Source organism: Drosophila hydei, unplaced genomic scaffold, assembly GCF_003285905.1.
Source record: "Drosophila hydei strain 15085-1641.00,03,60 unplaced genomic scaffold, DhydRS2 tig00000060-arrow-pilon, whole genome shotgun sequence".
In the NCBI taxonomy this organism is placed as follows: domain Eukaryota; kingdom Metazoa; phylum Arthropoda; class Insecta; order Diptera; family Drosophilidae; genus Drosophila; species Drosophila hydei.
Window position 1 is genome coordinate 8354996 of NW_022045656.1, and position 14831 is coordinate 8369826.

At 41.2% G+C, this 14831-nt stretch overlaps 1 protein-coding gene across 1 annotated transcript; it reads right to left on the reverse strand.

Moving 5' to 3' along the window:
* Positions 1-130: 130 nt before the first annotated feature.
* On the reverse strand, positions 131-14598 carry LOC111596388 (UNC93-like protein). Its single transcript, XM_023310593.2, has 7 exons — positions 14480-14598; positions 2415-2728; positions 1182-1715; positions 960-1119; positions 621-888; positions 404-566; positions 131-340 (listed from the first exon to the last, which is right to left on the reverse strand). The coding sequence occupies exons 2-7, from the start codon at positions 2708-2710 to the stop codon at positions 274-276; spliced, it is 1488 nt and encodes a 495-aa protein (XP_023166361.2). The 5' UTR covers positions 2711-2728; positions 14480-14598; the 3' UTR covers positions 131-273.
* Positions 14599-14831: the final 233 nt, after the last annotated feature.

The following is a 14831-nucleotide window of genomic DNA, read 5'->3' on the forward strand; positions in this document are numbered from 1 at the left end:
CTCCGACGGGAGCAGTGTTATCAACATTGAGATAAAACGATCTGCCTTGACATTCGCATGTGTGTGTTAGAGTAGCTCGACTTACAGCGCTTGGCATATCCCGCTCAATTTAGAGTCAAATGTTGAGGGAACACAAAAGTTTGTATATTCAGTGGAAACTTAGAAACTAATTTATTAATACTAATTACATTGTTCTTAATTGCTCTTAATGTAGACTGGCAATATCACATGAACGAATATTAGCAAAGCAATCGCGGCAGAGTCAATGATCCATCAGTCGCTCAACATGGCCTCTAGGTTCTTTTGCTTCTGCCACACACGATACTCGATCAGGCCATAGCTGCAAGTGTATTCAAAATAATTGAAATGCTATAAAGATGAGTTATGTAAATGAGGAGCTCACCCCACACAGCCCACAGCCATCACACACATTAGAATTATCAGTTTCGTGGATGTGCACAACTGGGAGCTGATGACGTAGCCAATGACAGAACCCGTGCTCTCCCATAAACGGAAGTTGCTATACGCAGCAATCAGGTGGTTGGGAAACAGAATGCCATAAAAAGCTGTAAGAGAGAACTTGAGTGTTGGGCAAAAGCTCGCGGAAAGCTTGCACTTACCATTGACAACAACCAGCCAGACGCCATCGCAGATGCCCCAAATAGCCGCAAAGGTGCAGTACATGAGGTAGTCGCCCTCACGTGCCTCGTAGCTGAACATGTAGGCGAGCAGGCAGATGTTAAGCACGGCGCAGATGGCCGCCAGAGTGACACGTCCGAAGCGCTCCACCAAGGCGCCCGCAATGCCAGCGGCAATCGCATTGGCCACCCCAAAGCAGATCATAGCAAATCCGATTTTGGAAATGCCCCAGCCGCAGGCAACGAACGACTGAGGTGAGTAAGAAGCAGGACTATAGCTTTGCTTGCACAGCTTACAGCTAAGCTTTAAAGCTCACTTACGCGTGTAAAGTCGACGGCCAGGAATGCCTCCTCCAGGCCAATGAACATGGTAATGGGCAGCATGAGTATCTGGCGGCGTTTGCGCAACAGATTAATGGTCACAGTTAAGAGCTTAAGGCCAGAGATGCCGTCCCCCGTGTCGCCGCGACTAACGCCATAGCTGCGGAGCACAATGAAGTACATTTAAATGTATCTTTCAGATGCATTTATATCTGAGCTTACCGCTTCAGTGAGCTGACACCGAAAATCATCATAATCACTGCGCCGGCCATGCAAGCGAGGAAGATGGAGTTGAGCAGCTGAATCTGCTCGGGCGCCGGAGGCACCAGATTGGGATTCACCTCAGCGCTGACGCCAGGGCAAAAGCGGGCGCCGCACAGCTCACCCACGCGACTTATGCTCGCCTCGAGAGGCTCCAGTTCCAGGCTCTCGTTAGCTGGAGTCGCTGCGCTAAGTGTCAGCACCGACGAGGAGATGAGATTGCCCCACACCTGAGCCATTTGGTAGAAGATGAAGAACAGACCAAAGAACTTGACCGTGTTGACATCCTTGCGCGAGCTGCTGCCGCGCACCTTAGTCAGCGCCTCGGAGACGGTGGACAAATACGTGCACTTGGAGCACCACAGCGGACCGCCGCCGAAGCCCACCATCAAGGCGGCCGGAATGAGCGTCTCGAAGCGCGGATAGAACTGAGCTGCGATGTACGGCATGTAGGCGAACAGGGCCAGGGCCATGGTCAGCCGGCAGCCGAACCAACTGTTGATTAGAGTAAGTGGCAAAAGCTTAGTGTTAGCCATTTGTTTTAGCCCAGCGGAGCAGAGGGCCAGTGGGCTACTGGGCAGCTAAGCAGCTGCTCCAAGGACGGCCATAAATCTAAATAAATCGAGTTAACTGATTAAAGTTGCCATGGACAGCATTTTGGGGCCAGCGGCTGGCGCGCGTGCCTGGCATAAGTCAAACGGGTCGGAAAAATGTGTCGAAACTTGGCCGGCGGGCGGCAGCTACAAACGCTTTCTATAAATTAGCGATTTGTTTAAATGTCAGCCAAAGCAAAATGGTCGTCAGCCAAAAGCAGGCAAAAAGGGATGAGCAGTAAGGACGAAAGTAGGAGCTATTGACTACGCCCACAACTCCCCAAGGTCCGCCCGTTGACATTTAGCAGTCAAACGCTTTAGGACGAGGCAAAGTATTTACTGCTGACTGTTGACTGCCGTTCGACTGTCGCATCTGCATAAAATTGCCATAAAAACGCCACGCAATTGCCAGACATTTATGGCAATGCCGAAAATTTATGTCTAAGTCCCCGCCTCGAGCTGCCAAACAATTATATGACAATGAGATTATCTTAAAGATATCAAGCGAAAACAGTTTGCATTTTGCAAGTTTGAGTGATCAAAAAGGTCCTTCAAAACTGGAGAAAATAATTTCTATTAGAAGAGTCGATGGGCTACTCACCTAATCACAGTCATGGGCAAAAATATGTTGGACAATATGAGCGAGCCATAGATGACGGCGAGCGTTGTGGTGCCCAGCGCCTTGTCGGCATTCACCGAGCTCTGCAGATTCGATGTGCCGTGAAAGGCCGTGAAGTGTATCATGAAAGCCAGCCCAATGACGACAACATTTTTGGTTATTATGAAACGCTCGCGCGGCTCGTACAGGCGCTGATTCGGCTTGGTGTCGCCGTTGATGGCAACAGGTGTGCCCCGCGTGACACCCGTGTCCAGAGCAAGCTCCTCGTTGTGCACCATATTGTGGCTGTCAATGAACTGTAACAAAAAGTGGAATACGAAACTTATTAAATATCCATTCGCAACTCAAATTTATGGAGTTTTTTTAAGTAATTCATTTTTTTATTGTCTTCTATTTTTTTATATTATTCAGCTGTGTGAGCAGGACAAAGCTGTTGGGCTTTGAACTGTCTGAAATATGCTTTAAATATTCAGATAAACAAGCCAAATTCAACTGCTCAAGTTCTTCATATATACCCATTTAATATTCATCAAAAATATTACGCATACGACACGTTGCACCAGTTTCTTTTTGATTGGACTACTTCTTAATATGAATTGGCTATAATAAAGAATATCTGTCTAGATGCAGCTTTTTTGGTGTATATATAAAGCCAACGTGCCTAATCGAGACTCAAAATATAAATTCTGAAATATATATCAAGTATACCACATGGAGAACGAGAACTTCTTAGGCCACTCGTGACTTTTTGATAACTGTTATAGAATATATAGAGCGAAAATGTTTCTGAGCTGAGCTCCTGCCACCCAGCTGCCTCTTGAAAACACCCACAAAAAAGTCTTTCTTGTAATAAGTCCAAAAACAAAGAAATTCTAATTAATTGAAATCTTAAATTTCAACATTTAACTTATATTTATAAAGCGATTTGTCACTGCAAACGAAATCCGCAGTTCCATTCAATTGGAAGCTATTTACTCAGCCTTAAGAATAACATTATCTGTTTGTTTTTATTCAAAAGAACACGACTTGAAAGCTAGACGCATTTTCAATAAAGATACCAACAGCAATAGACACTCAACCGCAACGTCTTCGCATACCCGTACCTCGACGGCCAACGGGGTATATTCGCTGCGAAGTGGCAAACAGAGCTCGCGTGGGCAACTACATAAATCTTCAGCTGCTGAATCGGCTATTACAATAGAGTATATTAGGCTATTGGGTAGACAATGCGGGCCTTCTACATGCAGTGGGGGTATATCGTGGTCAATCAAGTTTGGCTGCAGCATTTTGCAATAACTCTGCAGGCGTTACGCCCCCTTGAATGTGAGAGTGATATAAATTTCAACGTCCTTGCCAGGACTCGGCGTGAAGCCCGGTCCTTGGCTTTGCTGCGCTTCAGAATCAAGGACGAAGTCTGCGACTGCCGCCTCTAATCCTTTAGGCAGTGCCACAGCACGTAGTCCGGGCTTGAGCACAAATTTATGCCTGTCTACGCCCACACACTGAGGGACACATGCAGAGGGGTAGAAGCACGGGAAGGACATGGTTGTCGGTGTAGCCTGTCGGAGCTCTGAAAGCTGGGCTCGACTTGTTTGCATTTGATTTCGCGATGCCAACGACACTTCGGCGCAAATTTAGCACCTTTGATAAAGTTAAAGGTTTGTTTGCCAGCCCTTGAGTGGCGCCCAGCCCACTCCCTGCGCCGTGGCAATGATTTTGATTTAAGGCACTCAGTACAGTGCGCCCCAGCACAGACAACTTGATTGAATTGAATTTCCGGCGCGGGGGCGTGTGTCGTGGCCCCTTTGGGCGCCGCAGCTGCCAGTCGGTTACTTGCCGAATTGTTTCGAAGATTTTTGGCCCGGTGATAAGCGGGTTAAACAATCAAGTGAAATTGTTTCGGAATACCTGGAGGCGTGACAGCAACAAATATTAATTGCTTCAATTTAAAATCAGCCAAAAGTTGAATTAATCTGCAAATGAACTCCGAGAGTTGCAAACAGTTTCCGAACTCTTGATAGGCAATTAACTGGGCCCAAACACGGCCAGGCCAGGCCAGGCCGTTAATCACTTTCATGATCCATTTCCCACGCATTAATCATACGCAGCGTTGATCGATTGGCTGTTGGCTCTTTGCATGCAACTAATTGGTATCGAGAAGTGCACTTAGCACACGCCACACATCACCTTCACTCAGTTGAACTGCTCGAACTGCTCCAATGCGCAACAAATAGATAATTAATGAGACAAGGACGCGAAACTAACTGCCTCAGGCATTGTGTGACTTGAATTCATTCCAGGAAAACGCATGAATATGGAAATTGAAGCACATTTGATATGAAAACATGTTTGATTTCCTCAATCAGTCAGTTGCCCATCTAGAAATGTGAGTTTTCGAATATTTCATTTTCATACAGCCAAACCTTTATCTGTAGAGCAGCAGCAACAAATTAAAAAGCTTAAGTGATTGAACAGCTACAAACGACAAGCGGAGTGACAAAATTGAAGCCACAAGAGAACATTAAAGAAATAAAAGTTTTTATGGTTTGTTGACAGCTCAAGCGACGCAGCAGCGTGGGTGGGAAATGGGCGCTGTTTGGGGCTCGTCCATCATCTAAATGGAAATCAGGCGTAATCACCAAATGGAGAGGCAAATATGACAGCAATTTTTCTATCTGTGCTCACAAAGTGTCGCATAAAACAATGAAACTTGGACCTGCACCCGGCTGGACCCAAATCTAGCCTAGGGCCAAGCGGCGCTCTAAATTTATGCCATAAAATGGCAAACCAGCGTCTCTCTCTCTCTCTCTCTGTGGGTGGCAGCCCGAGTGTGTGTGTGAAGGCCTGATAACAATATTTTGTTGTGCTTTGCTTTATGTTTGGTTTTTATGTGGCGCCCCTGAGTAATTTTATTAAATTATTGCCTCGACCAAAGCGAACGAGTGGCCTACTCCTTGAATGCAGTCGCTTTCGGAAGCTCTGCGAGTCGAAATAAATAGAAGAGCAGCATTTGGGAATACATCTGATTATCAACGATTTCAGTTGCAGAAATATTTCCAGTTTGATTAGGCAAAATAAAAAAAAAGTAGGCAGAAACAACATCTGGCCAACAGCTAATCAATCATTGGCCAACTGAAAAAGAAAAACAATAAGAGAAATCCTAAATGCGGCCAGCGAAGAGGAAAAAAGCAAATACTTTGACTTATGGCACGAGCCCGAATTATAGACGAGCGAAAAATGTCGGTAATTATGCCAACAACTTGGCCCACAACTTGGCACTCAGCAGCACATGTCGAGTTGGCCAACAGTAATGCTAGTAATTAACTATAGATCTGTCATACTTAATGTATATATATCGGGTTGGCGCTCAATCATGCAACGCAAACAAAACAAACACAAATGATTCGAATACTTTGAATTGAGTGGAGAGCGGCTCAATTATGCGCTTGACCAGCGCGTAGCCAACAACAAACAGGAGCTGCCATCGCAATGCATGAATCCAGATTCGCGGAATCTGGGCAGTTCACCTGACAAGCAAATTACGCAACATAATATCCAATTACAGATTCGCAGCGATTTAATTGAACATATTATCGATGTGACATGCAAATATCTAATCAATTTCAGCTCATTTATGGAAAGTGGAATAAATCGAGATGTGTTGAAAAACTCAAATGTTCATAATAAAAAATATTAAATTTTAAATGAAACTAGTTTATGAAATTGTGCTCAAAGTGAAGTTTCATAAAGACATTTGATTGCGTTTGCAATTGCAGTTCTTCTGCACACCCAAAGTTGCTCAATAAAACTTTCGCTTAACGTTTTTTATGAATAACAGCGCCAAAACTGAATCGTTTTGTGTTTGGCAAACGATTTGCAGTGACAAAAAATCGTCGCAAATGTTTTGATGGCGACGGCTGACAAAGAAAAGAGTCTTGGCAGAGGACAACGATAACAATGGTATACAAACTCAGATTGATTGATCGACTAGGTGTTATCCTGTAATCTCTTTTATTTACTTATATTTACTTAAGAGTGCATTTATTGGGAACAACTTTATATTAGAATAAAAATATAAAGTATAATATAATAAAATAAAATGAATAAAGTAAATAAAAATATTAATTACAAATTACATATAAAAATATTTTAAAAAATAAATATTAAAAATAAATTATAATAAATAATGAATATTAAAATTAAAATTATATTAAAATAAAAAATAAAATAATATAAAAATAAGTATTAAAATAATATTAATGAAAACAAAATATATACTAAATGAAAAATATTTTGAATTATTAAAAAAATTTAAAAAATATGCATGTAAATAAAGGATAAACTATAAAAAAATGACTATATAAAAATATTAAAATAATATATATATTAAAAAAAAATATATAGTTAAGTAAGAATAAATGAATACACATTTCAAAATATAATAAAAATTAATATAAAAAATGTAGAGCATACAAAATATTTCAAAATCAAAAATATAAAAAATGAGTAGAAATATATATACAAAAAAACAACACAAAATAATATATAAAACAAGAAGCTAGCTTCTGTTTATTTATAAGACAAAAAAGTTAGAAAAATCTAATAAAATCGAGATAAATATTGATAAATTATATAATATATAATTGAACCTTACGGAAAACATTTTAGCCTTTTTATTATATATCAACCTTTTAACTAAAGAATTTTCAGTTGATATGTTATATTTAAGTATATAATATATCTGACAATGGCATCACAAACTTAAATAAAATACTTTTAAATACAGCTAATACAAAATCTAAAAATAAACCAAATAAATACCCAAGCCATGTTATATACATATATTCACATATTAGTTCAGGCTGATTTGTGCCGACATTCGATTGGCAGATCTCAGCTGTTGGCTTATGCAGTCTTCTGTCATAAAAGAGTTTTTAATATTGCACAACAAAGAGGAGAGCGCAGTCATCAAAGGTAGCCAGATGCAGGTGCAAATGAAACACATCAAAGCAAGCACAATGAAAACTTTTGTTTGCATTCCCAAAAAAGCGAAAAAATAATGAAAACGAGAGCAGAAAATAAAACGTTTCTTGCCATGAAAACTTACTTTGTGTGCTAACCAGGCGGGCAGGTCACGCCTACCGAACACAACGATATGGCAAGAAACTCAAGAAAGTGGCTTGATTGTGTGGCTGGAGTTATATGTAGAACAAAGTTGGCTAACAAAAAATTAAGCCAAAAAAGTTTTTAGGTGCCGCTTAGCAAAAAAAAAATAAAATACAATTTTAATGGCAGCACATCGAGGCTAAAGCATAAATCTTGCAAATGCCTGCGATGCGGCTGCTACAGCTGTGATTCTTTACAGCATACTCCTGGGCGAATTTTGTTTTATTGCCCATTGAGTAACTCGGGGTAACTTGTTATGAAACAAAGACTGCGGACTACATGAATTATGTTTCTTTTTTTGACTAAACAAAAAACGTGTAAGAAACTGCTCAAGCCAGATTTAATGCATATTTTTTAGTTTTTCCATTTAATAGAAAATAGAGCAAGATCTATGCCCGTTGGCTCATGCAAATAAACTAACTTGAACTTGACTTGGGAAAGTGTCAGACTTTCTTGTCACATCTTGCCCCACTGTGCTCGCGCAGACGACTCCTCGCAGCTCGAGCAAAACTTTTATTGTCACTCTGAGTATGCGATAATTTAGCTTATGTTTTGCCATTTCCTAATGAGCCATGCCCTCTAAGTCGGCCATGCGGGCATTTTATGAGACACTTTTTAGCTCTGGCAGCTGCCAAGAAATCAATGCTCGCCGTTTTTCGCGCGAATCTCTATCATGTCGCCAGCGAGTCAATCATAAATTTATAATGTCTACAAAACCTATAAGCATTTTATGCTTATCGGCGAACCGTCCGAGCCGTATAAGCAAAGCCACTTAGGAGACTGCGCGCCGGCTTTTATAGGCCGTGTGCGTCAAACTTTGACGGAACTTGGCCGTAACGAACACACACACACACGCACACAAAATGGTAACGCGAACGCAAACGTAAACGTTTTTCATTACTTCAGCGGAATTTGAAGGCCAATAAAAATGACAATAATAACTGAGATGCGACCCAAAGGCAAATCAGACAGCCTCTGCCCTCAAGACTCGTTTATTATGTATTTCAATCAAATAAATTCAACTCGTGATTTAATGTGCGGTTCGTTTAAATTTCAATAATATTGCCTACTTTTGCCCTGCACGCATGCTGTTAGCCTAACAGCTGCGCATAACAGAGAGCTGTTAAAATTTCCCTGACTCTCCCAATCTGTTAGTTGCGCTAACAGCCTAAGAGAGTTTAACATGGCTGTGTTGTGTGGGCTCACAGTTGCTCTGTTGCTATTTCTGTTATCAAACTGATAAGAAAAGCGAGATGCTGGAGTTGTGCATGATATAGTGAATGCCAGTGACAGTGAAGTTGTTGCAAGAAACGTCTCAAGTGTTCATCAAATTGACTGTGTTTCCAGCTAATGCCAAAGTCAAACTCTCCCAACACCTCTTCACATAATCTTAATTACATCCGCAAATATGGCTCGTGTCGACTGCAGCTGAAATTCCATGTGCAACTATCAAAATGACAACAAGGCACGCGGTGGCTTTTTGGCATGCTACATTCAGCACCAGCATGCATGGGGGGCGCCACATAACCGTAAAGTGCACCAAGTTGCATTTGCAACAAAGTTTGCCGCCCATATGCGTGTGTGCGTAGGTGTTGAGCGTGCATTGCTGATCCCACAACTAATTTGCACGTTGTCGAAGTTTGCAGTTGGCAACAAAGTATAGTCAAAGATAAGCTTCATGAAACAGAATCCAAGCTAACCGGAAGCGGAAATGGAATTGAAAATGGCAAAATGTGAAAATGTGAAAATGCATTTGCAAAACTTACGCATTTCGAGTCTAAAATACGTTATGTGGTCCATGCGAATCGGTACTCAGCAAATGCATTGCGTATGCCAAATGTCAAAGCCATTCAAGTTGATGGAGCATTGAAGGCAAGCGCACGCAATTGGCCAAGGCAATTTCAATTATTCTGGCCAAAGTCAGTTCAAATATGAATGCAGAAAAACTGCCAGAACAGCATAATTGGAGTAGATTGTAACGGCATTTGCAAATAGGCTTGAGGCACCTGAAAGCACAAAGAGCTGCTTGAACAAATTTTCATGTGTGTTAGCAGCCCGAAAAACTTTTGTTAAGTGTTCCACAAAATGTCAAGACTAAAGTTAGACAAAAGTCAAAAGCCATTCATGTGTGCAAGTTAGTCAAGTATTTAAGGTGAGCATGAGTATGCAGGGCTGTTGCAGCTGAAATATGATAACCAGGTCTAAGCCTTGTATTATTACTATTATTGAGTTGCTATGTGGCAATTTAATAGCTGCACACTTCAGCTGACCATTCTGAGCACTGTTCACCATCGACCAGGCCAGCAGCAGCAGCTGGTATCTAAAGATGCTGCAAACAATAGCTCAGTTGCAGCTTCGCGAATGATGCTGCTTAACGTGGCTGTCTGCGTGCGTGTGTGTGCGCGTGTGTGCGTGTGTGTCATGTGTGTTTGCATTTGCTGAAGTGCGCACACAAAAAGTGGTACATATTTTTTTATTTGCAGAGTGCTTCCGCTTTGCTGCTCTTTATGTTGCCTATTTTCTGCTCGGCTTTCCTTGCACACTGACTCACTGACTGACTGATTGACTGATTGACTGAAGAGTGGCAAGTGCATGCGCATATTCATGTGCATTGTGACTGTGTGCAGGCTGCTATTTATTTTGCCATTCATTTTTTGGCAGGGCTTGAGTCTTTAGTGCCCTAGGGCATCAACAAGCGGCTATTGAAATATTAAATATGTTCTTTAGTCACCTTTATTTGAATAAGTTTTTAATGTGCTCGCTTTGATAGCTTGACTAAGCTTACATAAGTCGTTTGAGTTTCTTCGCGATGCGCCGCAACTAATGCCATTTTAATGTACTTCAGCATTACAGCTGAGATAGCAGACGCCTGCTATAGCTGGGCAGCGAAGCTCACATAATTTTCCATTTGAATTTACTAAATGTGCAGTCGAGCTGCCAAATTTATATGCGAATATTTGGCAAATAAATATTTGCATAGCATGAATTGCAGCCAGAAGACATATAATTAACTCAGCAGAATCCACAACATTTAGTCAGTTTCTTAATCTGTTTAACCTTCTACGCCTTGTCTTTCTATAGAACTTGCAGCTCAATTTTATTGCTCTTGCCATTTCCATGAAATCTATTAAACACAAAGTGCAAGAGCCCATGAACTTGCAGCAAAGACTTTTCCATAATGCACATAAACATCGAGTACTTAGCAACGTTGCGTATGCCTAGTGGCCTTTCAGCCAAAGTCGAAAAAAAAACTCTTCGTTTTTCTGCCAAAAACTATGTTTTGGCTCAGGGGCAACACTTGTGCCATGAGTGTGTCAACGGCTGTTCCTTTGCATGTAAATATCAAGTAAGTTTAAGAAGAAGAAGGAGGACAACATTTTGGGTCAGGTGTAAGATTCTTGCCTTTGGACCTTTGCTAAGCTGGGCAAGTGGGCAACTGAGGCAGGGCGTGCCGACAAGAGCACTCTTGCTTTATAAATTAATGTATATATATAAACACTCAAGCTGATTATTAACAGTAAAATATATTAAAAAGAGCGAAACACTATGCAATTAATTATTTGAATTAATAATTAAAGAGGCGAACGGGAATTCTGTAGAGTTCAACTGCATTAACAAACTAAAACATCTTAAACAGAAATGTAGTTACAATATTAATTTAAATTTTCAATTAGTTCCCTTCACTTTATGTAGCCTTGGCCCCAACCTTTCCCTTTTCCAGCATTCGATCATGTTTATTTATGTCATGTTTAAGCAATTAAGAAACTTTAGGGCAGCAGCTGCCTATGGCTATGCCTCACCTGCGCAGCTTTTAATTGCAATCGAATTGAATAGCTAAAAATGCATCGAGTCGCAGCTTCGGTTACACTTGGGTCAGTATGTTGCAGTGGCCAATAAGCAGCTGTCCGGAATGAACGATTTATTAATTGGCAATAAATATCCAAAACAAAGCAACGGCAGCGCTGAGCGTGGGAGCAACCAGCTGACGGCTTATCGTCGTCTATCGATGTGTTTGCGGCTAAAGTTGATGCAATTTGGCTGCTGCCAATGATCATTGAGTCATAAGCTCGTGATTTAGAAAAGCAAAAAATGTGTGCGACGTCAAAATCCCAAATGTTATTTATGGCAAATGAGCTGGAGACTGCTGCACAGACTGCAATAGGTTGGGCCTAGAGACGAGAGCACGCGCAGCTCTTCCTCACGCAAGACGAAGTTAGCTCTCTCGAAGGTCAGCGGCGCTTAGCATAAACTATACTTATAATAATAGATAACAATGCATATCAATTGTATAATATGTATTTATGACAAAGTCTGTTGGCGATAGCGAAACGACAAATTCAATGAAATAATATCAATGCCAAATGATGTTGCTTTGTGGCTTTGAGTCGTGCTGTACATGAACACGCCCTGGACAATGTCTGCTCACGATAGTCGTGCTCCACGCACCAGCTCTCGTGCACAGTCGTAACTTGATACACCTGAAAGGGCAACGCTTGCCACATGCTGCACGCTAAAGAAAACTGACGGCGCAAGGTCGTGTCGTGGGAGCGGGCCGCGACTTTGCTGCAATATGCGTGTAAGTGTAATTTGGAGCCAATGTCATCTCTCGCCACTTGCCACTTGCCACTTGCCACTTGCCACCTGCCACATGCCACGTATGCCCATATGCCATGTGCCGTGTCTGTGCGTGATATTCGAGCAACGAATCACACTTTGCGTTTCCGTTTCGAATTTTAATGAGTTTCGCGTGAGCGTGCGGCAGACCGGGTCAACCAAAGGCAAATAGACCTTATTAAAGCTGAAATAGTATTATTTCAGAATTTATCACATCAGCCACGAGCGCATGCCTCAGTAATTTGCTTATTAAGATTCTGATGCTGCTGCTATGCAAAGAGTCAAATTTCATATCAGTTGAGAGTTCAGAAATTTGATTTATGAGCGGAAAACTTTACTAAGAGACTTTAGTGAGTTCGAGTGAGCTCTCCATGAAAATGACTTCGAGAGTAATTGAATGATTTGAAATACATTTGAGCTCATTGCATGGAGGTGTTGCTGTTGGTCTCTATTTAACTTTCTGGCTCTGCTCTTCTCATAAGTTGAGTGAAGCTCGGCAGCGTCTCTCAGCTAGTGCCACGTTCGACTCCATTTATAAAGGCCATGGAGACAAGCTCAATCGCAGCGACTCTCTCACTGTCAAGAGGTGATCTTCATTGCACTAAGTGTGCTCTATGCAGTTGTCATAGGTTCGTCTCTTTAAGCCTCTGCCTCAGTCCAATCTTCTCTCCTTACTTAAGGCTACTTAACAGTGCTTCAAACTTATATTAAATGTGCATCAAATAGATCTGTGATATATATAAATATAGAGAGAGCGTACTTAAATCAGAGCTATCAGTAGTCGAGTTTAAATTGTGTTGTAATATCAATACTAATTAATTAATTAATTAAATACTAATATTCATAAAGTTGCCAAGTATTTGAAGACCAGTTTTCAGTTATTGAGCATGTTTTGTACCTGCGTCAAGCTCAAGCTACATTTAAGCGAGATTATTAAATTTTACATAAATAGAAGTCAAACAAAAACTCGATCAGGCGACATTAATTCGGCCAGCTTCAGTCACCAAAATTCTACGAGATGAACACTTTTGACCCACTTCCAAATAGTCACCCATGAATGAAGACAGAATTGCTAAATTCTTAAATTCAAACATCTGCGGGAAAAATCAATACTGCCACGCCCACCATGAGCGCCATGCTCATAAATTATACATTAACAATTAAATAAATTACTTTTTGAGCAGTAATAGCATATTAGACAACATCACTTAGACTTGCTGCCTCTGCCTCTGCCTCTCATTTGTATTTTCAAGCTTGATTTGTTTTATTTTTAGGTTCATTCGCTTGGGCAGCGTTCAACTAAAGTTGGCCACTCAAATTGATTGCAAAATTTCTAAATTAATCGCAATTATTTAACCGCACTTAATACACTTTCTTTATGCTTTAAAGGCAATTGAAAAAGTTTCAACTTTGCGCAACTTTGTCCTGAAGACTCAATTTCATGCTGTACGCTGCAAGCCAAGAGCAAAGCCACCAATGTCAACGCCCAGCCACGCCCACGCACATTTCAATTATCATACACTTTTTTCTCTTGTTTTCAGATTTCCATTTCTCGCCATCTCTTCTCGGTGTTTTCTTTTCGCGCTGTTCCATTCGGCAAAATCCCTTTGCAGCTATTTGTGCAAGGCAAACGCCATCGAATCATTGGGAAAAGACTCTTATTCGATTAAAAACCGCGTGCATTTAATTAAAGCATGCCAATACAACAGTAATTTTCAGCCTGGCAAGGAATCATTTAATTATGAAATGGAAAAAGTCGCCACTGATTGACTGCGCGATGCTCTATCGAAAATATTTAATCAGATTTAACTCTGGAATTTACTCTACTTTGCGTTCTGCTTTTATACGACGTGCTGAAGTTGCCCAGCTAAAGCGATTTCTGAACAAAAAAACGAATTCGAATTGCTTATATTAACTATGGCTTAACAATTCTGTAGCGCTAAATGCAAATTGGCATTCCCACTCGAAGGCATTACGACGGCTTCCAAATCAAATATGGAAATGAATATCAATAAAACACGTGCATATTGTATGTGCTCGCTGAGCCCTGCCTTATTTGCTGGCTTCAATCAAATTCATGTTAAATATTTCAGATCAGCTTCCGCATTGGTTCAACTTAATCACTTTTCTTTAGGTTTTTCATATATATTCCTCGTGCGTAAACTTGATATTTGCTATTCAGAGTTTGAATGATTTATTTATTTGTGCACTTTAGTTGGCTGCCTTTGGCAATTAAGTTATTAAATGACACTGTGCAAACACGTTACCTGCGCAAAACACTCTTCACTTGGAATTTATGGACAATTTATGTCGAATATCGAACTGAATGATAAGACAAGAGCTGCGCTCGCTGCTCTAGCTCTGCGCGCCGTACTGTATCGCTGTCGCCCGCCTTTCGAACTGAGCTGTAATCTGAAATGGCAAACTTCTAAATATGAAATGACATGGAAATGAATGCGACAATAACAACAAGAGGGCGTGCTAGCCGCTAGCTCAGTGGCTGGCTGAGAAGCTGGCGAGCTGGCAGATCGAGACAGGTTTTGGGGCAGTCGGGCTACCCCGGCGATTGGCTTGATTTGCGTTACTTGGCTTCGTTTTGATGTTTCTTTTTTGCATATC